The 23,687-nt window shown below is 45.2% G+C and overlaps 1 protein-coding gene across 1 annotated transcript in view; it reads right to left on the bottom strand.

The window, feature by feature from the left end:
* The window catches only part of VWA3B (von Willebrand factor A domain containing 3B), a 66,480-nt gene that overhangs the window by 11,637 nt on the left and 31,156 nt on the right, over positions 1-23,687 (bottom strand). Inside the window, exons 16-23 of the mRNA XM_083611175.1 lie at positions 21,070-21,197; positions 19,710-19,894; positions 18,077-18,169; positions 17,139-17,181; positions 16,884-17,040; positions 12,682-12,800; positions 10,543-10,593; positions 6,746-6,969 (exon numbers count right to left, since the gene is read on the bottom strand). Coding sequence (XP_083467301.1) covers positions 6,746-6,969; positions 10,543-10,593; positions 12,682-12,800; positions 16,884-17,040; positions 17,139-17,181; positions 18,077-18,169; positions 19,710-19,894; positions 21,070-21,197 — 1,000 coding nt within the window. The remainder of the gene's footprint in view (positions 1-6,745; positions 6,970-10,542; positions 10,594-12,681; positions 12,801-16,883; positions 17,041-17,138; positions 17,182-18,076; positions 18,170-19,709; positions 19,895-21,069; positions 21,198-23,687) is intronic.

Raw genomic sequence — 23,687 nt, 5'->3', positions numbered from 1 at the left:
CACCCCCAGTTCTTGAGATGTACATCATAACTTGACAACAACAACAACAACAGAAAAAAGGGCATACAGTGGGGCAATATGCATAAAACAAAACTTTTGCAACTTTAGTAGTAAGCACTTAGCACTTTTCAATGTGCTATGGGTTAAACCACAGAGCCTAGGACTTGCCGATCAGAAGGTTCGGCGGGTCGAATCCCCGCGACGGCGTGAGTTCCCGTTGCTCGGTCCCTGCTCCTGCCAACCTAGCAGTTCGAAAGCACATCAAAGTGCAAGTAGATAAATAGGTACTGCTCCGGTGGGAAGGTAAACGGCGTTTCCGTGCACTGCTCTGGTTCGCCAGAAGCGGCTTAGTCATGCTGGCCACATGACCCGGAAGCTGTACGCCTGCTCCCTCTGCCAATAAAGCAAGATGAGCTCCGCAACCCCAGAGTCGACCACGACTGAACCTAATGCTCAGGGGTCCCTTACCTTTACCTAGTGTTCAGAATGATTTATTGGTCAAATGAGGGGCTGTAGATCAGTGGTAGGGCAGGTGCTTTGCATATAGATGATACCAGATTCAATCCCCAGGACTTCCAGTGCCAAATATATCATTACAGGGCTAGGGAAGTTCTCTACAGGGAAGTTCTCTACAGCCATTGCTAATCAAGCTGGGAAATATGACTGAAGGAACCAATGGTCTGATTCAAAATAAAAGCAGCTTCATGCCTCAGTCAACAGAACATGAGACCCTTAATCTCAAGGTTGTGGGTTCGAGCCCCAGGTTGCACAAAAGATCCCTGCACTGCAGGGAGTTGGACCAAAAGACCCGTTTGGTCATTTCCAACTCTATGATTCTATGTTCCTACAGTTTCAAATATTCTTTTGTAGAATAAAACCACAATGGGGTCCTTTCCTGGCCAAGACCCTATCAACCTCATGAACAGCAAAACGTTTTGCCCTAATCATGCCTTTGGAAACAAACAACTGCTCCAGGGGGAAAATGGGATGGAGAATAAAATATATCACCAGCAGATGTGGGGGAAATAATCTACGCTAGACAAGAAAAGGCTATGTGACATTGGAGAGATAATAAATGCTGCAGCTGCCTTGGAGAATGAAAAGCAGGTATCTCAGGAGGAGAAACTTTGAATGCTGCTGTTCCACCCACATATTGGCTTTTGATCCAGTGAAAGCTTCTGAGGGGCAGAAAGGGCATTTTCTTTCACCATTCCCACTGCAGCCCCTAATACCCACACCCAAATTGTTCCAAAGGTTTGAGGGACCCTCTGAAAGGTGGTTTTTGGGAGCAGCAGGGGAAAGAGGGTCGATCAGGGAAATAGCTGCTCCTATTCCTCTATTGGGAAGCGGGTGGCGCTGTGGGATAAACCACAGAGCCTAGGACTTGCCGATCAGAAGGTCGGCGGTTCGAATCCCTGTGACGAGGTGAGCTCCCGTTGTTTGGTCCCTGCTCCTGCCAACCTAGCAGTTCGAAAGCATGTCAAAGTGCAAGTAGATCAATAGGTACCGCTCCGGTGGGAAGGTAAACGGCGTTTCCGTGCGCTGCTCTGGTTCGTCAGAAGCGACTTAGTCATGCTGGCCACATGACCCGGAAGCTTTAAGCCGGCTCCCTCGGCCAATAAAGCGAGATGAGCGCTGCAACCCCAGTGTCGGCCACAACTGGACCTAACGGTCAGGGGTCCCTTTACCTTTACCTTTATTTCTCTATTAGTGGAAGAACCCACCCAACCTCTGAGCATCCCCTCAAACCAAATTATTGGGATCCATGCTGAGGGAACAAGTGAATCTAGCTCAAAGAATCTAATCTTTCAAGGGAAGCAGAAAATGTTCCCAATCCCTCTTAAAAGCTACTAGCTTTGAATACTCATTTTCTGTAACAGGGCTACAACCCTCTTCATCAGTGCCATGGATGTGCGGAATATGCTAAAACTTGAAAGGTGCTCTATGAAATGCCAAGTCTTCTTTCTCCTTTATGCTTTTGCAATTACAATAACACTTCATTTTCTGATCTAAGGCAACCTAGTCTAAACTTATGTGATCTGACTTTAATGGTATCTGTTTCAAACAAAAAAAATCTGCTCTGAACACTTCTGCCTTCTAGAAGAAGTCATCAGTGCCTCCGTAGCTCCGTTTTGAGGCTCAGTAGATCTTTTAGACAGCATCTTAAAAAGCAGAGACATCACCTTGTTGACAAAGGTCCATATAGTTAAAGCTATGGAAGTGAGAGCTGGACCATAAAGAAGGCTAATCGCGGAAGAATTGATGCTTTTGAATTATGGTGCTGGAGGAGACTCTTGAGTCCCATGGACTGCAAGAAGATCAAACCTCTCCATTCTTAAGGAAATCAGCCCTGAGTGCTCACTGGAAGGACAGATCCTGAAGCTGAGTTTCCATTACTTTGGCCACCTCATGAGAAGAGAAGAATCCCTGGAAAAGACCCTGATGTTGGGAAAGATGGAGGGCACAAGGAGAAGGGGACGACAGAGGACGAGATGGTTCGACAGTGTTCTCGAAGCTACCAGCATGAGTTTGACCAAACTGTGGGAGGCAGTGGAAGACAGGAGTGCCTGGTGTGCTCTGGTCCATGGGGTCAAGAAGAGTCGGACACAACTAAACGACTAAACAACAAAGATCTTTTGGCCATCTGTACAAACAACAACAATGGTGCAACTCTATCCACAAGCTGAACAATACCAACTTTCCAGCTTTTTTTGATAGCTTACATTAATTCAGCAGTAGGTCTGAACAGATAGGCAACTGCTAAGGTCAGCCATAAAAGGTTACTATTTCTCTTTCAGCATTAAAAGGGCATCTCCTCAGTGCTTTTTAAAAAATCAGATTTGTCCAGATTTGTCCAAAGATTTAAATTCCAAGAAAACAGCATTGCATTCACTAATATACAAAGGAAATGTACCTTGCCAAACACCTTTTTCTAACATCAAGTCATGTTGAGTATAGCTCATGTTTAGGGTGTGTGTGCAAAATAAGTTAAGTATACATTTAGGCAAGACAAATAAAAAATGGGGGGGGGGACAAGCCATTGTTTGAAACGTTTCATTTCTATCCTGAGCTCAACACCATTTCTGAATGACACCTGCATTTCTACCACTCAGTCCTGAAGCTTTGCAGCTGCAGATTAGCAATTACTGAAGATGGGGCTCTTATTAGGCTGCTAATGCAGGTTGTCTCAGGATAAGTGATTGCACGGTGTTAATCACATCGCAGTCAGTAGCATATGTTGGCATGTCAGGACAGCAGGAGGGAAACACAGCAGAAGGAACTGGTAAAGTGCAGAAATGTTTCTGCTCCTGCAGAGGGGAGGAATGAACCAGTGGGTTAGAGGAAGATTATCAACAGCTACCGTACTCACTTAATGGACGCTTCCTATTTTTATTAGGATATATCAAAGATTTTAGAGATTCAAGGGCACCGGATATTATCTTCAATCATTATTATTAAGCCAGCTCCCACCACACCCCAGCCCTTTTTACAAGTGCCGTTCACGGTGAGCCATACTAGCATGAAACAACTTTTCAGTGGCAGAGTTGAGATGCAGAATTAGAAAGGATCTCCTCTGCCTGTGGGGCAGGACACACACGGTCATTCCAAGGCATCATGTGGATATTTGTTATGCAGAGGCTGACAGGGAGGGGGGTGGCTGTGGGGAACTGACCCACATGTCAGAAGACTGGTAAGGCATGATGCACGCCAGAGAGGATCAAGGACAGAGGGGCTGTGAGGTGACCAAGATGCTGCTGTGTAGCTGTGTCCTTACAGGGAGGAGACATCTTGCAGTCATGCTTTGTGAAATTCAGGTGGCTGTGTTGAGGGACCGAAACCCAAAAAGGAAGCCACAGGGAAGTGACTGACTACAGAGCTGACTCTGGGTGGTCTCTACAGCTTGTCTGATGTTTGTGATGGTCCCTAGTATCCCTCTAGGTCCTTTCCTCAGTCTGACATCTCTCCTTTGTTAATTGTATACCATTTTTCCTTGAAGGACAGGGCTGTGCCCCAAAATGCCCTCTCTCAGCTCTCAAGAGCCAGGACAGTCATACCTCGGAAGTTGAACGCCTTGCGATTTGAACATTTTGGCTCCCAAACACCACAAACCCAGAAGTGAGTGTTACGGTCTGCGAACGTTCTTTTGGAACCCGAACATCCAATGCAGGTTCCGCAGCTTCCGAACGGACTTCCGGAACAGATTCCGTTTGACTTCTGAGGTACGACTGTATCTTATTTCTACTTCATGTGGCACACTATGCTGTAGAAGCGTTGATCGTTTAGGTCACAGCTTTCCAAACTTTAAATGTTGGCGACATACTTTTTAGACATGCATCACTTCGCGACACGGTAATTCAATTTCGCCAGCAAACTGGAGGTTAAACAAACCCCTTTCCAGCCCCAGGAGGAGTGCGGGGAGCATTTGCGCTACACACTGCAGCAGACACACTAATGTGTCGCGACACACAGTTGGACGGCTCTGGTTTATGTGATCAAAACCGCAATCCTATGCATGCTTACTTGTGAACAATTCCACTGAACTAGAGGTCTTCTGAGTAGGCATTTGTAGGTAAGATAAGGGCACTTTTCTAAAGCTCTCCTCATTTGAACATAAGCCATCTCTTGTTTAACTGGTAGCAAAATGAGAGCTTTTCACTTTGTTAAGATTGAAAGAAATACACAATTGGAAATCTGCCAGAGGTCTGGCCTTTTCTCAAAAGATAAGCTCCCTCTGTAATGCTTGCCAAAGAGCTTTTAAAAAGAAATAAGGAAGAAGCTTTATTAGCATTTTAATAACACTTTTCTCAATAATTTTTTTGTTTCCCTGACTGAATGGTTGATTTAGCATAATCCTGCTGGGCGAAAGTTTTCATTTATCAACTGTCCATTTCAAATTACAGATTACATCAGTCAATCAAAGCGTAGGGCATCATTTCCTCTCCAAGTAGCAGGTGCCTATTTCATACAAATGAGTGATATTTAAAGCCAAACCGGCTACTAAATGTGCCGCCGTTTCCTTGCACAAGAGGTTTAGGGAAACACACATCCCTGGTATGTTTAGAAAGTACCAGTGAAAGCTGCTCCGTCCCCATTATGCGCACAAAGAAAAACAACATTTTCATTTTATCAAAAGGTTACTGTTATGTACTAAGCTTGGATCCTAGAACAATAGGCAAGTAGGATCCTAGAATGCAACAACTGATTGGCTTGCAGGAAAAGACCAATCAGGCTCCAGGAGGAAGTTAATCAGCCTATTAGGCTGGTAGGATCGTAGAATGCAACAACTGATTGGCCTGCAGGAAAAGACCAATCAGGCTCTAGGAGAGAAGCAGAATCAGCCAATCAGACAGGACTCATTGTGAAAATAATGTATATAAAAGCCTGAGGTTTGGGGGGCAATTTAATCACTGTTTTACAAGCTGCAATAAAGAGCATGAAATCACTACAGGACTCCGAGTACATTTTAGTAACAGTCATGCATATTTGTCTAAGCCCAATACAATGCACCCTTGTAGGAGACGAACCATCACGCACAAATGTTTCCATTTATATATTTTATAAAGTAGTATCTCACTCCTCAACATGTAACACAGCACTTGGGTTGGCTCTAAAAATCCCTCACTTCAGGGGAAGGAAGCAAGCAACCACCTTTGCAACTGAGGTTGCAGTCCTCAACATTTCAATTAGATAACATTTTTTTAAGTGCAGCAGAAAAGGAATAATGCTGCAAGTGACTGGCATACATCGGGAAGTTTCACTGTTCACATTTCTTGTCTGGTCTTTCTCAGAGGGTGTATCACAGTAACGTACAGATGCTGCATTCACTCACAAGAGTAAACCATGGTTTGGCGCTAAAGGGATGAGCTGCAACAAGCCCAAACAAAGTGTCGGGCTTGCATTTCCTCACCTCCTCCCACGTGGCTGAGAGGAGAACCTCTGCCTACTTCAGGTTTACTGAATCCCTTGGTTGAAAACAAGCTCTGGTCATCTTCATAAGAATCCAACCATGGTTAGTTTCATAACCATGGGTTACAAAGCTGGCTTATTAAACCATTAAATAGAAGGAAGTGGTGGACTTTAAACATTAAATAGAAGGAAGTGGTGGACTTTCCTTCCCAGAAGGTATTTAAACAATGGCTGGATGGACATCTGTCAGGGGTGGTTCAAACTGCACTGTAGATCCTGCACTGAGCAACACAACCTTCAAGGTCCCTTCCAACTCTAGGATTCTATGATAGGGCACAAAGTGGCAACCCAGTGCCCATCTGCTGTTGCTGCTGGATATAATGTTGTGCATGAGGAAACCTGGGTTCAAATACCCAGTGAAGCCCAAACCTTATTTGGTGACCTTTGGAGGTCACCATGATTAAATTTTAAGGGTTTCTTTTCAAGAAAAGAGATCTATTTTTTTCTCTTCACGACAAAGTCATGCTATATCATTTCCTTTCCATCTTTTATGTCCATACATAGGCAAAACATGCCAAACAAAGCTACCGCAAACCTGAGTATTTTCAATATGTTGGTTATGCTTGGAAACTATGCTGGTGGCATTGCTAATGAAGTGTGTACTCTACTGCTCTTTTAAAAAGCACTTCACTTTGGCTTTTCAGTTCGTCCCTAAGATTGCATTTCTTTCTTGCATTTTACTGATTTTTTTTAATTTTATTTTTTTGCAAGCTGCCTTGTGCATTTCTTGTAAAAAACACACACCCCTCAAATAAATAAATAAGTAATGAAATACCACCTACCTGTTTAGCAGGGCAGATCCGAAGGGGACAGATTCTCTGGGGTTCCTCTTTGGAAGCTTCTTTAAGTTCAATGGCCTGCTGTTCATACGTTAATCCTGTCAGAATCTCATCTTCCAACAACATCACCTCTTCGTAGGAGATGGGCCAACTCGCATTTTCTAAGGCCTGGAGCAAAGATTCCTTACGTTCTATATACGAGACCGGCTTGTTCTGTTCGAACCTAAAAGCGAAAACGGCACTTGCACTCTGAGGCTACATAACAAGAGATACTTGTCAGGCTTAAGGGAATCCTATCCCTCCCACTGTGTCAACCAAGAAGCAGATAAACAAGAAGAGTTCTTACCAAGTGATTTATTCAATATTCACAGAGAGAGATGAAGGAATGTGGTCTCTCTTAGATAATGGTGTTGCTCCAAGTAAAGTCCCACCCCCTTAGTCCCTGTGCCAGCTGATCAGTGCTTTCTGCCTCTGAGCTTTCTGTTCTACTACTCTCAAGGCACGCCTGGTCCTGAGAGAGGAGGGGTCATGAATGCTTTCTAAAGACACTGAGTCTGTCATCTGTCTCTCCCCTGGTGCTTCCTCTTCCTGCTGCTCTCCCAATATTTCCCAGCTTCTCCCCTCTGCAGCCTCTGAACTATGACCTTCTGCAAACCACTGTTCTAAATCTATACTGTCCTCCTCTTCTCGGGAAGGTTCAGGGAGAGGGGGGGCGGTCCCCACCATTCCTCCTCAGTCCAATCCCTGACATCTACATATGTTGTGGGTGTCATGATCAACCAGTTGATGAGTTTAGAATAGACATCAGAAGGCTTAAGTTTGGTCAGAATCGAGTATACACTTCCTGAGTTAATGCAAAATACATTACTTCTGGTCAATGAGCCACCATAGTCGCTAGAGGGGCGTGAAAATTTGCGTCCTGGGGTTTATAGACTTGTCTACCCATGTACTTGAGGGACGCAGGTGGCGCTGTGGGTTAAACCACAGAGCCTAGGACTTGCCAATCAGAAGGTCGGCGGTTCGAATCCCCGCGACGGTGTGAGCTCCCGTTGCTCGGTCCCTGCTCCTGCCAACCTAGCAGTTCGAAAGCACGTCAAAGTGCAAGTAGATAAATAGGTACCGCTCTGGCAGGAAGATAAACGGCGTTTCCATGCGCTGCTCTGGTTCGCCAGAAGCGGCTTAGTCATGCTGGCCACATGACCCGGAAGATGTACGCCGGCTCCCTCGGCCAATAAAGCGAGATGAGCGCCGCAACCCCAGAGTTGGCCACGACTAGACCTAATGGTCAGGGGTCCCTTTACCTTTACCTTTACCCATGTACTATCTGAAACCAAAGGGATACATTGGTTGCCAGGTGCGATTTTTTTTCCTGGCTCTCCTATGCCACGAAGTAAGAACAAGCAGCAGTCTCCTCTAGACAACTTCGCTTTGACTTCTGGAGGCTTCCCGGCTTGGAAAGTATGGTGATGGGGAAAGTTGCAACTATTGAACTTGGCTGTTTTATGCTGTTGTTAAAAGCATGGAGCCCCCACGACGAAAAATGACGGCAAATTCATAGAGGTCAACCAGGGGCTCTTAGCTATGACAGGTAAATGGAACCTCCCAGGGTACAATCTGAAGGCACTTAAGACTACTACCCTGCTAAAGCCAAACAGGTCTGGGCCTGGTCAGTGCTTGGATGGGAGGTCACTTGAGAACTGCCCTGGGTTCCATGATGTAAGCAAAAATAACAGTACCTACATAAGTACAGTATACATTTGCATGCCAGCTGCTGGGGACAAAGAAAGGCACTTCCCTTCATGTCCTGTTTGCAAACTGCCAGAATAATAAGGGTGACTGCTTCATGAAGCAGAATGCTGGACTAAGCAGACCTTCTTTTCCCATCAAGTAAGGTGGGACTTATTTTCATTTTGATCATACTGTGGTACTATGAGAAAACCATACATAGAAGAAGAAGAAGAAGAAGAAGAAGAGGAGGAAGAGGAGGAGTTTGGATTTGATATTCTGCTTTATCACTACCCGAAGGAGTCTCAAAGCTGCTAACATTCTCCTTTCCCTTCCTCCCCCACAACAAACACTCTGTGAGGTGAGTGGGGCTGAGAGACTTCAGAGAAGTGTGACTAGGCTAAGGTCACCCAGCAGCTGCATGTGGAGGAGCGGAGACGTGAACCCGGTTCCCCAGATTACGAGTCTATCACTCTTAACCACTACACCACACTGGCTCTCGTAGGGTTGGATGAGGACTAATAAACTGAGACTGACTTCTGGCAAGACAGGGCTCTGTGGGTGAGTGTTTCCCGGGTCTGGGAAGTAGGTAAGTTGGCTTCCCTGGATGGGGTCGAACTCTCCTTGAAGGAACAGGAGTGCAGTCTGGGACCGCTCCATGATTCAGCTCTGTCACCAGAGGCTAAGGTGTCCTCAGTGGCTAGGAGTTCCTTTTACCAACTTTGGCTGGTGAGACAGCTACAGCCATTCCTGGACCGGAATAGCATGAGCACAGTTGTCCATGCATTGATATCCTCAAGTTTTGGATTACTGTCATGTAGTCTATGTGGGGTACCCTTTAGCTTGGTGCAGGGGCTGTAGCTAGGTTGCATTGGGGAGCAAAACACCTCCAGTGTATAACAGTCTGCCTGTAACGGCTCCAGGGTTCTCAAATAGCAGCTAGAGCGTTATCACAGCAGTTGCTGAAGGAAGGAGTGGCAGACCTGCTCTCAATACACTGCAAGAAAAGGAAGTACCACAGCTACCAACTCATCAAGGGTCAGGTGACAGAAGGGCCCAACAGGGTTCCACTTGCTCCAACAAATCAACTATGAATGGGCTCCTGACAGAACTCATTATGTAAGCACGGACTAAACCTGTGTTAATTAATTCATGCGAATTAGGCTAGAACTTTGCAGAATTAAACATATTAGGCTATTGGTACAGGCTGGATACACTTCTTATGTGCCCAGTCATGAGAGAGGCATCCTCACCCACAGGGAGATGCAACAGCAAGTGATGCTTTGCATACATGAAAAATATGACATCATTTCCTATTAGCCACAACAAATACCCTCCAACATTTCTCCAGTGAGAATAGGGACATCCTATTCCATAAGAATAACACCCCACCCATCTGACTGGGTAGCCCTAGACACTCTGGGCAGCTTCCAACATACATAAAAAAATAACAAAACATTAAAAAAAAATTAAAAACCTTCCCTATACAGGGCTGCTTTCATTTCTCCAATATTTCTCTGATGAAAAGAGGGTTGGCCTAAGGAAAAGCAGGACTTTCCAGGATCAAATCAGAAAGTGGGACGGCTTCTGTAAATCTGGGACATTCCCTTGAAAATAGGGGCACTTGGAGGATCTGACAACCCCTTATGGATCTTGGAGCCACTAGAGTCCGGGTGCGTGGGGCCAGGGGGGGCAACCTGCGACCCTCAGTGAAGTTTCATGAAGATAGCAAGGAGGGGAGATACCGGTAAGTCAAAAGGAGATGACAGAAAACAGAGAGAGAGAGAGGTCAAACAGAAAGAAAAGGGGGTGCCCCACCCACTTTTACCTCCAGCCCCACCCATCACTGGCATATGGCCCCTGACAGACTTTCCCTAAGGACTGTGGCCCTCAACAGAAAAGCCTCCCCCCTGCACTATAGAGATGATTTTAAAAAGCATGAAATAAAATGCCTAAAACTCAAGGTGCACTTCCAACGGAGACAGGAAACAGTGGCTCCCATTCCATCTATACTTTTAAAAAAATTAAAAAAAAAATTCTTGAGCTGGAAAGCAAGAAGGCAGCATCTTACTTGTCTTTTTCCTCCTGGGGTAACGCTCTCCAGATAAGCTGATCAAGTCGCCTGTTAATGAAAACACAACAGTTTCTCAGAGCGCAGTAAGTGCACTTAACGAGATTAAATAAAACAGAACGTTCCATTCTTTTTAAAATAGGGGAGGGAGACCTGTGGCAAATTTGTACTCTGAGAGGCCTTAAAAAAGAAGTGTCAAGCTGTCCTCATCGGCCAACTATGAAATTCAAAATTATCCTCTGAAAACAAAGGCATCAGGAAAACATTGCTTTTCACAGTAACAATGTGACACAACCAGGGACGTGGAAGAATGCAGGTGAATTCCCATTGTAGCCTGCACAATGCTGTTCCATTGGGAGTTCCATCCAGTACAGAGTAATATAAACAAGCCACACAGCTGATAAAACATTAGTTGGTCAGGACTGATGCTGGCTTCACATATAACACACAATGGCTTGGTCTACAGATGTCCTATGTAATCTGAAGGTGCTTCTACTCATGCATGGGAGTAGAGGGGGCTGGAATCTGCATTGCACATCATTCTAGTGGGACAATTGACCCTCAAGGAGCTGAAGCTGGGGTGGGGGGCTTTCCAGGGTCTCAGACAGTGGTCTTTCCCATCATCTCCTGCTTGGCATTTAACTGGACATACCGGGAACTGAACTTGCAATGCATATACTCTCCTACCGAGCCATGGCTTTTCCTTTTGATTTTATCAGTCTGGTAGCAAGCTACTACTCCACTAACAGGATATGTGGTGGTTTTCTACTGAAGGCCTGCTGAAACAATTAAGTGCCACCTTGAAGGTAAACCAACAAATCAAATCATTCAACGGTTTCGGTAAAGCAGGGATGCGGAACCTGTGGCCCTTCCATACGCTGTTGAACTACAACTCCCACAATTCCTGGCTGTTGGCTGATGGGAGTGGAGTCCAACAGCATCTGAGAGGCATCAGATGTTCTCCATCCCTGTGGTAAAAAAAAGGATACCAAGAGGACCTGCAGAATGGCAGCTTCTGGGAGGTCTGTTCCCATGAAACGGGTCTGGTGAAGAGCCCTCAGGTGCAGCACAACTTCCCCGGAAGGAATTTGGCAGCAGTCCTGAACTAACCCCGTCTCTCTCTGAACCACAGGTGCATCCTTTTGGCAGTCAGGGGCCAGAGCTACGACAGCATGCCAAGGGCATTTGTGCATTCCAGGGTATAATGAAGCATTCCAGGATAAGTTTTGTGTCACATACTCAGATTCCCTAATTTATTCACAGGCATAAAATCTGACAGCGTTGGGATATTTATTTCTGAAGGGCACATGTTGCTTTCTGTTCGCCACCTGCTCCTTTTCTTATGCCTGTGTTTATTCCAAACAATAATTCACTGTAGTTTTAAGATCTCTTTGTTTCGGGGGTGGGGTGGGGTGTCATTCACTGCCCAGCAGGAAATATTCTCCTTCTTTCTGGAAGGTATGGCATTATTGTTACTGCCATTTTTTGCTTCAACTAAATATCATGCTAATAGCGCTTGGGTTATTTATCGAGGAGGACTTGTTAATGTCATGCGTCCTTCTTCATTAAAGCTTTTCCGTGCAAAGACAAATTGGACAATTTGGCAGGCATCAAATAAAAGTTCGACCTATTGCGATTCAGAAACTTGCGCTTCAACCCCTGCAAATTCAATTTGCAGAAATATAATGTACCATTCGTGGCGTAATAGACAAGCCTGAACAGCTGCTGTGAGAGACATTTAGAGTTATTGCTTGGTCATTTGCAAACAGCTCCATATTGAAATTTGTCCTCTTGATATTCCAGCTTGGAGAAGTCCCATAGGGAAAACAGTAACTGTTTCAAATATATAATGCTATTTTACAGCTGAAGGAATTCAAATCGTACAGTTGTCTTCCCCAAAAATGCCAACCAATCTTAGAGAGGAGCAGAAAACACATTTCTGTCTTGAAAAGCAAGTTAAAAACTTTGAGGAAGATAAATGCATTATTTCCAAATGCCTAAAATCAACTCCATGAATAACTAATGGAGTTTTAATAAATATTAATGGCCAAATGTATCTTGCATATTGCATTTATTTATGTCCTGGTCTTGAAAATGTCAATTAATAAAAATACTTTGTGTGTACAAGAGTAGACTTGCCTTTCATACACTTTGATTGCTTCTTGCAACTTCTTCTTATAAGCATCAAGATCCACTGCTTGAGGATTGATCAGCGTGACATATTTCTTATTGTTGCTCACATGGGCAAAGGGGAGAACCTGCCGCAGAAACACAGGATCAGGCCTTTGAAACTTGTCACTGTCAAATTCTGAAGCATGCACAGCCATAGAATGTATTGAGTCTAACTAGGCTAAGTAGGGAACAAAAACAAAGCTTTGAATGTTACTAGCCCACAGATCCCCAGCACATGTGATTGTTTACCTAGCAATTATAGGTACGCTTCCAGGGGGCAGGGTGGGGGATTACAATAGAAAAAGGCAGTTAACAAATTACAATTTAGCTAAAAATAACTATAAGCCAACAAGAAATAAAACAGTAAAATCCAAGCAGCTTTAAACAGTAAAGAAGCCTTTCGCAAGGGCTGACATGAAAACAAAGTAGGCACCAAGCAGACCTCAGCCTGGATAGCTCAGCTGGTTAGAGCGTGGTGCTGATCACGCCAAGGCTGGAAGTTCGATCCCCATACAGGACAGCTGCATATTCCTGCACTGCAGAAGGTTGGACTAGGTGATTCTCAGGATTCCTTCCAACTCTACAACTCTATGATTCTCTCTGGGGACAGCATTTGACTCACCTCACATTCAGATGGTGAGGGCACACAGAGGAGGCCATCTACTGAAGACCTCATGGGAAATCTAAAATACTACCAAAATGCTGCCAGGTGTCTCTGTGATTCATACAATAACAGTGGGCTAACTTCTGTGTAGGGACGTGGGTGGCGCTGTGGGTTAAACCACAGAGCCTAGGACTTGCCGATCAGAAGGTTGGCGGTTTGAATCCCCATGATGGGGTGAGCTCCCGTTGCTTGGCCCCTGCTCCTGCCAACCTAGCAGTTCGAAAGCACATCAAAGTGCAAGTAGATAAATAGGTATCGCTCCGGCGGGAAGGTAAACAGTGTTTCCGTGCGCTGCTCTGGTTCGCCAGAAGCGGCTTAGTCATGCAGGCCACATGACCTGGAAGCTGTACGCCGGCTCCCTCTGCCAATAAAGCGAGATGAGCACTGCAACCCCAGAGTCGGCCACGACTGGACCTAATGGTCAGAGGTCCCTTTACTTTACCTAACTTCTGTGTACTGCTGGGTTTATTACCACCCCACATTAACATACCACAGCAAAATTAAAGCAGGAGTTCACTCTACAAGCTCGTTGTAACTATTATGTCTCAACCGGTGTCTCAGCTGGTGTCTCTGTGTGCTTATTTTCCCTCTTCCCTCCACATTCCCTTTCTGCCATATCTGCTAGATTTCTGTAAGTGGCAGAACGCCGCTAGATGAACGTGGTGCCCAAATAAAGAATAAAGCTAACCAAATGGAAGGCACTTAAGTCCCTGCCGTTTAACCATTTGCACAGCAATAACCTAACAGAACGCCACAAATGCAGCATAAATCGCACAAATCAATTAACCAGTCATCAATAAAAACTATTATAATCTATAAAACACTAATAACAAAACAGGAACTAAAAAATAAGCTGAACATCACAATTACAGCAAAATCAATACGGTGTTTATAATCAATAAAACAACATTAACAACTTTAGCTAAATAGCAACTAAAGAAATAAGCTAAGCGCTGCTAAGGTGTTTGTTCTTTAAAGCACTTTAGAAACCACAATGAAGCCTAAGAATTCAGGGATCCCACAGAGCTCAGTCTCTTTTCCAGGCTGGCTCACCAAGCGCAAAATGTTGGCGTGCCAGTGGCTTCGCATGCAACCTAAGTGATCTGTGACCCAGAGTCAGTATTTGAAAAACAAGGTGTCAGTACACTGCCACCTATTGGTAAAAAAGGGAGGAAATGCAATTAAAGGAATCCTGGACTGGGAAAAGGGAACAACAACAACAACAGGGGAGGGGGGGTGTTGACTACAAAAAGGTTTGTGAGAAACTGTAGAATTGTGAGGGTGTGAGGGCAGAGGTGAACTTCACTGGTGGAGATGCAAAACTCACTAGCGCTCCCCCCAGCTTATCTCTAGTAGCCAGGGGGCAACCATTCCCCCCACAGAATGCCCCTTGAATTTATTATTTTGGTCACAGACCAGTTCCAGCCCACATACAATATCAAGGAAGTCATAAAACACAATAGGGATTCATTTGAATTTGCAATTAGATATAACAGGGACACTACAGATATAGCAACAGTTAAAAAATATATAAATTAAAACTTAGTGTCAGGGAATCAGGAGCAGGAGCACTGGGGAGAGAGGAATTGGAGAGCGAAGGGGAAGAATCCGAGGGAAGCGTAGGGGAGTATGACAGTGGCCCGAGAGATTCCATGAGCTTCTCCAGCGAATCAGAAGATTCCCAGAAGGGGGCGCCGATGGTCAGAGCAAGGGGGGTCCCAGAGGGGACGCACCAGAAACAAGGAGCCAGCGGGGAACCCCAAAGCAGCAGTGGGGGATCGGGACCAGTTTCCCCACCAGAGCGTAGTGGGGGGGAAGAGTCACATGTGTCAGGGCCAGCGTCCCCTCCAGCCGGCAGAGGAGGTGAGTCAGGGCTGATTACGCCTCCATCGGAGAGTGGGGGAATGGAGGGGAGGTCAGTTGCAGCTAGCCCCCCCGAAGGGGGAAGCAGTGACAGCAGCAGTGAAACGGTCAGGAGGAAAGCTGCTGGCTGGGCGCGCGCGCCAAGTTCAAATGTGCAGGCGCGGGGGACAGCAGGAGCCCCGGATGGGGAACCAGCTCCTAAAGCCCGCCGGAGGGAGGGAGAAGGCTCAGGGGAATCAGCGTCAGAAGAGGCTAGAAAGGGCGAGACCCCGGCGGGCAGGGGGACCCAGAGGAGGAAAGAGCAGCGGAAAAGGTGGAGCAAGGCGAGGGTCTTAAACTGGTGTACAGGGGGAGGAGATTCAGAGGGATCATCAGCGGTCTGACAGTGAGACGTAGAGCTGCGCGCTGCGGCTCTGGAAGTGAAACTGAACTTCAATAAAGACTTTTGTACTTAACAACGAAGCAGCGTTGGTCCTTTGTGAGCTGGGACCTTGGGCAGCTCTGACACTTAGTCACTAACATATAACCTAAAATTATTATTTAAGGCCTTAATCATTAGAATAGCACAGCTTGTTCCCTAAGTTTTATGGCAAACGCACAGAATTTGGCTACCCTTAATGTGATCTCAGGATCCTTGTCCTCTACCAGGGATTTTAGGCACTGAAGTTCAGATTCATTTGGAGATTTTTGCATAGCAGGGGTAATAAATACCGAGCGTATATCCCTGTAGAAACAGCAGCGTAACAAGGCATGAGAGACAGTTTCTACCTCCATCAAGCCGCAGGGGCAGACTCGTTCCACGTATGGTTTACCCTCGAATCTGCCCTGCAATAAGGCAGATGGCAGCACGTTGAACCTAGAGAGGGTAAATGACCATCTGTATTTATGCCCCTTGAAATTTCGGGAGGGGGGGGAGAGAATGATGGCCATCAGCACAGAGATGTCAGACATGCGAGCTGAAGCATTGATTCATTTCACTCCCATGCCCTTGCCCTCAAAATGGGGCCGTGAAACTTTGCGGGAGATTGGCACTGCGTCAGAAACAGCATTAATCCAAAGCAGAAATTAACTTTTCTCAGAGACTAATCCCTTTCCTAAAACTGTTGTTTATTTCAGGTACATACACTGAAAACTCACACGTTATCAGGATGGCTTTAAAAGAGGATTAGACAAATCATAGTTGGAAGGGACCCAAGTGTCATCTAGCTCAACCCCCTGCAATGTAGGAATCCCAGCTAAAGCACCCCAAAAGACTATCAGCAATGCCTTAAAAAGTTTGTCTTCTCTCCTAACTGACTTCATATGCCCCCAGGCAGTCACATCTGATTGGCTGCATAGCATCTTGACATCATGCAATTGACTAGATGATCCTCAATTGGCTGGGATCACACATGTGACTTGATCCAGAAAGGAGGAACAGCACAAAAGAGGTAAGGATGGCAAGAAATATAGGATTGCGAAGGAAAATAGACTATCCTTGCAATTAAAGGGTTTACAGTGAAATATTTCTGGACGCTCTCTTATCCCCGTCAACAGTCCCAGATATCAAAATGGGAACATACTCAACACAACCTGAATCCTTGCTTGATTCAGAGTCACACTGTTGATGTGGAGTTTCCCCAGAAACAACTAAGAGACTTACATCATCAAATACTCTTGAAACAACATGTTTGTCTAGAATCGGAATGTATTTGGTTGTGCGAGGAACAGCTGTCGGGGCCAAAGCATCCATTATGGTGAGTCGCCTAGCAACCAAACCATGAGTCTTCAGCCACTTAGCGGAAGGGATATCTAAAGAGCTTTTTAAAAGACAGAAGGAGAAAATAAATGAGACACTGAAACCCATTCAAAAATACCCCTCCCCCCCTCCAAAAACAAGTTCATCAAATCTACTTACTCTTTATCTATCTTTTTATCTTGCGTCTTCTCTGCAGCAGGCACTTAAAAACAAGATTATTGTGTCATTTCACATGCACCAGTACTGGGGGACGAACAGTCAGGAGCACAGGGTTGCCTAGAGTGTAAGGTCCTGTCTGCACTATGCATTTAATGCAGTATCATACCACTTCAAATAGTGGGTTAGGCTATTTTGGAATTTGGGAGGGTGGCACGACGCTTGCAGCCTTCTCTCTGCAGCCATGACTGGCTCACCAGGGAGGGGCAGCCAAACGCAGATCAGGAGCACACACCAAAGAAACACCCAACAACATTCTGGTCCTTGTTTTTCCTGACAGCATGAAAGCACACCCGCCACTGCATTTAACGTTACATTAAATGCACAGCAGGCAGCAGCACTGCTAGCTTTAAAAGAAAACCGAAGTTAATACTGAGCACAGGAGGACCGTGTTTTAACAAAAACCACTGTACACGGAGAGAGAGGGTTCAATATTTAAGCTTTAATCCTTCCCTCCCCCAGAGGCAATTAAAATGACATCTTACCCACCTGCTCTTAGAAAGCTTCCATGGGCACCAAAGGGAGCTTTCCCCCATAAGGGTGGTTTTCATGGGATATTGGATGATTTGACAGGGGGCGATCCCACCAACCTGTCCAAGTTGGTCTACAGGGGGCAGGAGTGGAGATAAAGATCTGGCCCAGCAGGCCATAAACGTTCCCCACCGCTGACTCAGAGGAATAAAACATGGCTTCTGCACAGCTTCCCCCCTGCATAACTGCAGTTGCCTCAGGACCCACTAGGTGATGGAGGAGAGGGTTTCGTTCTCTCAGGAGCACAGAGTGCAGTTCAGTATTCAGTTAACTGGATATTTCACGGGCAGGGCTAAGGCGTGCAGAAACAAATGGTGGCCTAAGCATTAATAAAAAGGGCCACAGCTTACTTTTTCTTTCGGGAGATCCTCTTTCATTTGGACTTTGTTCAGAAGGCTTTCCTGCATAGCGTTGCGTCCTAAGCATGCTGCTCCTTGTTTGTTCTGCAGAAAGATGTTCACAAACACACACAAGCAACTTAGTAACAAACCAGAAGTCTGCTTAGATTCTGAAAAGCAAAATAACTTTTTAGTGCCTCCAGCCCTTTTGGCAAGAACTGCCCTGGAAACATCCCCACAGACAAAATGCACAGCCTCCATAATTAATTCTCTCCACTTTTCCGTTCACTGTGTGACTCAGTTGAAGATATAGTTGCTTCTGGGCAGAGTTGGGACCACACTCATAAGCTTCGAATATGCACTTTAAAATATATATGCTGGAATTTTGACATTTTGATTTTGCATGCCAAGATAAGAGGGCAAATACAGCTTTTTGGGAACAGGGCCATGCAGCCATTTTCAAAAAGGTAACAGGTCAAAGGAGTTTTTATTTTTTAATGATGTGTTCAAAATGCGAAAGGTTCAGATACAGAGTGCAATCCTACGTTAACTTACCTGAGAGTAAGTCCCACAATACTTAAGGAAACTCACTACTGAGTACAGTATACATGAATAGGATTGAGCTGTTCAGGAAGACTCCATTCATGGTGCTATCCCCAAAAAATTACATGAATTTCCCACTTAAGAAAAGGCCCTGTGTTTCCTTGCGAATCGGAGGGAATAGCACTGCTAATTCATTCAAAACCTTGATTTTGTCCAGTTTTAGATGTTTCAGATAATCAGAAATCAGGATGCTGTTGAGCACTATAAAATTGCATTGTACCTTCAGATTTTCATGTCTCCATGCCATAAACTTACAGGAAACTTTCCAAACTCTCATCCTATTGACATCCACAGAACCCCTTTCTACACTGGAGAACTGAGGTCAGCTCTTCGTGGGCCAAAGGGAATTCCTTTTCCCTTCAAACCAACAGGACATGCAAAACAGTACATGCAACTAGAAGCAGGATTCTCTTTTTGCCCCACAGCAGGTTAATAAAGGGAGGGTTGGCAAAAGAACCATTGGAAGGATCAGTGGGGACAGATCCCACCACTCAGGATTTTTTTTTCCAGCCAAAACTCAACAGAACCCAGTTTCAGCACCTTTCAGGTAGGCGCCAGTGTTCATGGTGAGTTCTGGCACCTCTTTTCCCAGAAAAATAGCACTATATCCTCATAGCTGTTCACAAATCTGCAGGATTTCCCACTGCAGTCTGATACAGAAAACAGCGAACCACCTCAATATTATTATTGTCATTTTTAAATATTTTAAATATTAGTGTCACTTTTAAAGCACACATATTTATTTTTGGTGAAGGGACCACAATAATGAGACAGACTGGAAAACAAATAATAAGAGAGAGTTCTGGCATGTGCGCACACACACACACACACACAAACACACAGATCCATTTTAGACTTCAGTTGGAACTTTCTCCATGCTAGTCTTGTCTTTCGAATGTAGTTTTGAGAGGACTGCATTTCCATGGTCTGTGCAGCACCTAGCACACATCTGGTGTTAAAACCATGTGGAAGAAGAGGTTTCATATTCAAGTTGTCAGAGACGGGACATGTTTCCCTGAGGAATCTCCACAATCTGTTTTACCTGCGTATAAGGCTTTCTTCCTTCTGGTTGGACTTTCAGAGCGACCCTGACGTCCATCTGTACCAGGTTCTGGCGAAGCCGTTGCAGGCTCTTCAGAGGCCCAATATGGCCTATCTGGAGATGGGGGATTCAGTCCCTCACCGTGTGTGGTTGCTGCGGATGCAGCAAAAGGCTGCCTGCGATGTCTGTTTAAGAAACAGGCAAGTCACTACCTGCGCCGAAGCAAGCACACACATACACACACCCACATATTTGGGAGAAACCGCTTTGAGAAGTGAGAAGCCTGAAATAGACACACATATTGTATTCAGCTAGGTCAGGGTTTCCCCAAACTTGGGTCTCCAGCTGTTTTGGGACTACATCTCCCATCATCCCTAGCTAGCAGGACCAGTGGTCAGGGATGATGGGAACTGTAGTCCAAAGACAGCTGGAGACCCAACTCTGGGGAACTCTGAACCAGGTCCTACTCAGAGTATACCTGTTGAAATCAATGAATCTGTTAGTCGTGTCTCTTAACTTCAAAAGGCTTACTCTGAGTAGGACTAGCATTGAATACCACGCCGTGTTTCTGCATCTTGGTGTGTCTCATATGAACCGGCACTTGATGCTCAAAAACTGGCATAGAATTCTAGGTCTTGGACAACCAAGCAGCACCTAAAGAAAAGCTTAAGAGAAAGCATAAGATCAGCAACCACACATATTTCCATTTGGAATCCAAGGAACCTGACTCTGCTATGAGCTCCTTAGAGCATTCTTTCCAAGATCTGTTTCTCCATGCGCAATCAGTCTTGGATCCATCTGCATGAAACCTTACTAGTGTTCAAAAAAACAACAACAAGCTTTTGTATGTGGATGAAACACTTCTCCACGACAAAGTAAAGGATGATGCAGGGAATCATCACATTTGTATTCTTTGGCCTTGGGTTCTCCACTTGCGGCAACATGGACCCCTCTGATTGGTTCAACAAGATCAGGCATTTGCGTACCACCACTGAAGCCACATTTAGCACAGCTGTGGTGGCTCACAGACACAAAAGAAGCAGCAGCTTATGGGTTAATCCTTTGGCAGAGAATCATCCTTGCGATGAGAGGAGTGAAATTTACCAGCATATAGAGGGGAACACATTATATTACCTACTGAAATGGATTCCTTAATGTAACGATGAGGAAATGGTGGCCCTCCAGATATTGTTAGACAACAATTCCCATTGTCCCTGAATGTTGGCCAGGCAGGCTGCGGCTGATGGGAGCTAGAGTCCAAGAATATTTGGAGGGTCACAGGTTCCCCATCCCCACCTCAGTGTTGTGAAGATGACCACTTTTTTTCCCCGTTCATATTTCTCTCCCGATATAGACATACTTATCCTGACGGTCTTTTGCTCCATTAAACAAATCCATCAATACGCTGTCAGTGTAAAAGGTATGTATTGTCTTCAGTTCTTTTTCTCCTCTTTCAATCTCTTTCTTTAGTAGATATATATCCTCACACTGCCAAAAATGAGGAAACGGTGACTGAAATTAATTACAAACCAGTTCTAAACCAGATACCAAACCTAAACAATAATACCAAGGGGGGGGAGTTTTATTTATTAAAAGAGCCATATCCCATCTTTCAGGACAAGGTGGTTTGCAAAACCCATGATAAAACATATGAAGCAGTAATTTAAAATAGCAATTTAAGCCTACAAATAAACCTCTTTAAAATTAACACTAAAACCACAGAAAGGCACATTAATTGATAAGAATAATGAAACACAGATGAAAATAAAAGCATATTAAGGGTCCTTTTAGCAGTCATGGGGGAGGAAAGTTACTTCATGGGCAATCTTTAATTGATACGGGGCCAGTACAGAAAAGGCCCCATCTCTGAATCACTCAGCCTAGTCTCTCTTAATGGCAGGTAAGAGAGCAGAATTCAGACAGCTTCCTAAGGCAGTCCTTCAGGTAACATGGTTCAAAACCACTGAGGGGTTAAAGGACAAAGCCAGCAATTTATAAACTGCGCCAGAAACAAATAGGCAGCCACTGTAAGCCGTGCAGAACAGGTGTAATACGCTTTGATTGTTGGTCTCCTACAAACCATTCTTGCCTCTGCATTCTGTACTAACTGGAGTTTCTGAACCATTTTTGAAAGACAGCCCCCACATAATGCATTACAGTAGTCTAGCCAGGATACAACCAGAGAATGAGACACTAAGGAAAAGGCTACTTCGTCTGGTTAAGGGTAGAGGTGGAAAACCAGCCAAATTTTCTAATTCAGTTAAGATTATACATAAAAATACATACCCTGCAGGAAAAAAACCTCATGCTTGAAAGTTAATTCAGCTTCATCCTTTACTATAGCTACTGATGTAATAACATAACTATGATGGATGATCATGGAGATACATTCTGCTGCAAATCTAGAATCCCATTACTGCACCCTAAGAATTATTATTGAATTATTTGTCATTCATCTTTCTGATATATGATCCCCCACACTCTGATAACACATCAATTTCTTATTTTTTTTTCCCATTTCATGACTAATGCACTTCCCAAAGGTGAAGTAAAAACATAAACCTGTCATTCCAGCAACCTTCCTCCTCTTACCAGCGTGGAGGGGTATGAAACAGAAATAGCCATAAAACAAAGTGTGGAAATCCACATCCCTGTTTCACAGCCCCTACAGCAAAAAAAAAAAGACTTACCTTGAGAGTTTAAGCTGTGCTGACTGCCAAAGTGAATGTAAGAAAAGACACACACACACACCCGACTTAGACAGCAGCCAATTTTAGCATATATACAAGTTTGTTCTTTGTAGATAGAAGAAGAAGAAGAAGAAGAAGAAGAAGAAGAAGAAGAAGAAGAAGAGTAGTTTGGATTTGATATCCCGCCTTTCACTCCCTTCAGGAGTCTCAAAACGGCTAACATTCTCCTTTCCCTTCCTTCCCCACAACAAACACTCTGTGAGGTGAGTGGGGCTGAGAGACTTCAAGGAAGTGTGACTGGCCCAAGGTCACCCAGCAGCTGCATGTGGAGGAGCGGAGACGCGAACCCGGTTCCCCAGATTACGTGACTACCGCTCTTAACCACTACACCACACTAGCTCTCAGATGTACTGGAGCTTATTAAAATCAACACATGCACACGCCCTTCAGCCAGGCTATTTATCCTTCCAGTGACAAGGCTACTTCTCCTTTCATTCAGTACATCTGCACAGGATATTACGCAGAGTTAACAGCAAGGATGAGCATCATCAGACACCTGTCAAAGCCCACACCCCAGCAAAGAGATCACTGCTAACAGCTCATCAGGTAGGAAACCCAGCAAGTGCTTACCAGAAGGGAGAGGGGTAAGATACCATATTTGTTCTGCCAGTGCATTCACACTGCACTGACCTTCCCGCCACCTCAGCTCTCCGCCTCCCAGTAAGCAACAGAGACACATCTGCCAAGTCTTAACCCCAAAACCCTTGGGCACTCATCCTCCTTGCTGTTGCTTCCTGTCCATCTGCTTCCTTCAAGCAATGACAAGAACAATGAGAAAGGCAACAAAGGCCACCACTTGCTTTGATCTCTCCTCCTGGGTAAGGGGTGTGCAGACTGGGCCCAAAAGGAGATCGCTAGTGGTGATCATGGCAAAGCAGTGGCGTAGCGTGGGGGGTGCAGGGGGGGCCGGCCGCACTGGGCGCAACATCTGGGGTTAGGGCAAATCCACGGGTTAGGGGGCGCAAATCCACGGGTTAGGGGGCGCAAATTACTTGCCTTGCCCCGGGTGCTGACAACCCACGCTATGCCACTGTGGCAAAGAGATGGGCACACTGAGTGACAGCGGCTCACTAACAGGGACTGGCTGGATGAGGAAGAGTGGTGGGCACTGCCCACCGAAGAAGCCTCCAGGGAGGACATAGAAGAAACAGGCTTAGACCCAGGATGGTGGTGGTGGGACACTGGGGAGCAGACTGAGGAAGGAATGAGCTGGGAGGTGCTAGAAGCA

Source organism: Podarcis filfolensis (assembly GCF_964270895.1).
Source record: "Podarcis filfolensis genome assembly, chromosome: 4".
NCBI classification, from domain to species: domain Eukaryota; kingdom Metazoa; phylum Chordata; class Lepidosauria; order Squamata; family Lacertidae; genus Podarcis; species Podarcis filfolensis.
The sequence above is the reverse complement of the archived record's forward strand: the minus strand, read 5'-3'. Positions and strand labels throughout refer to the sequence as shown.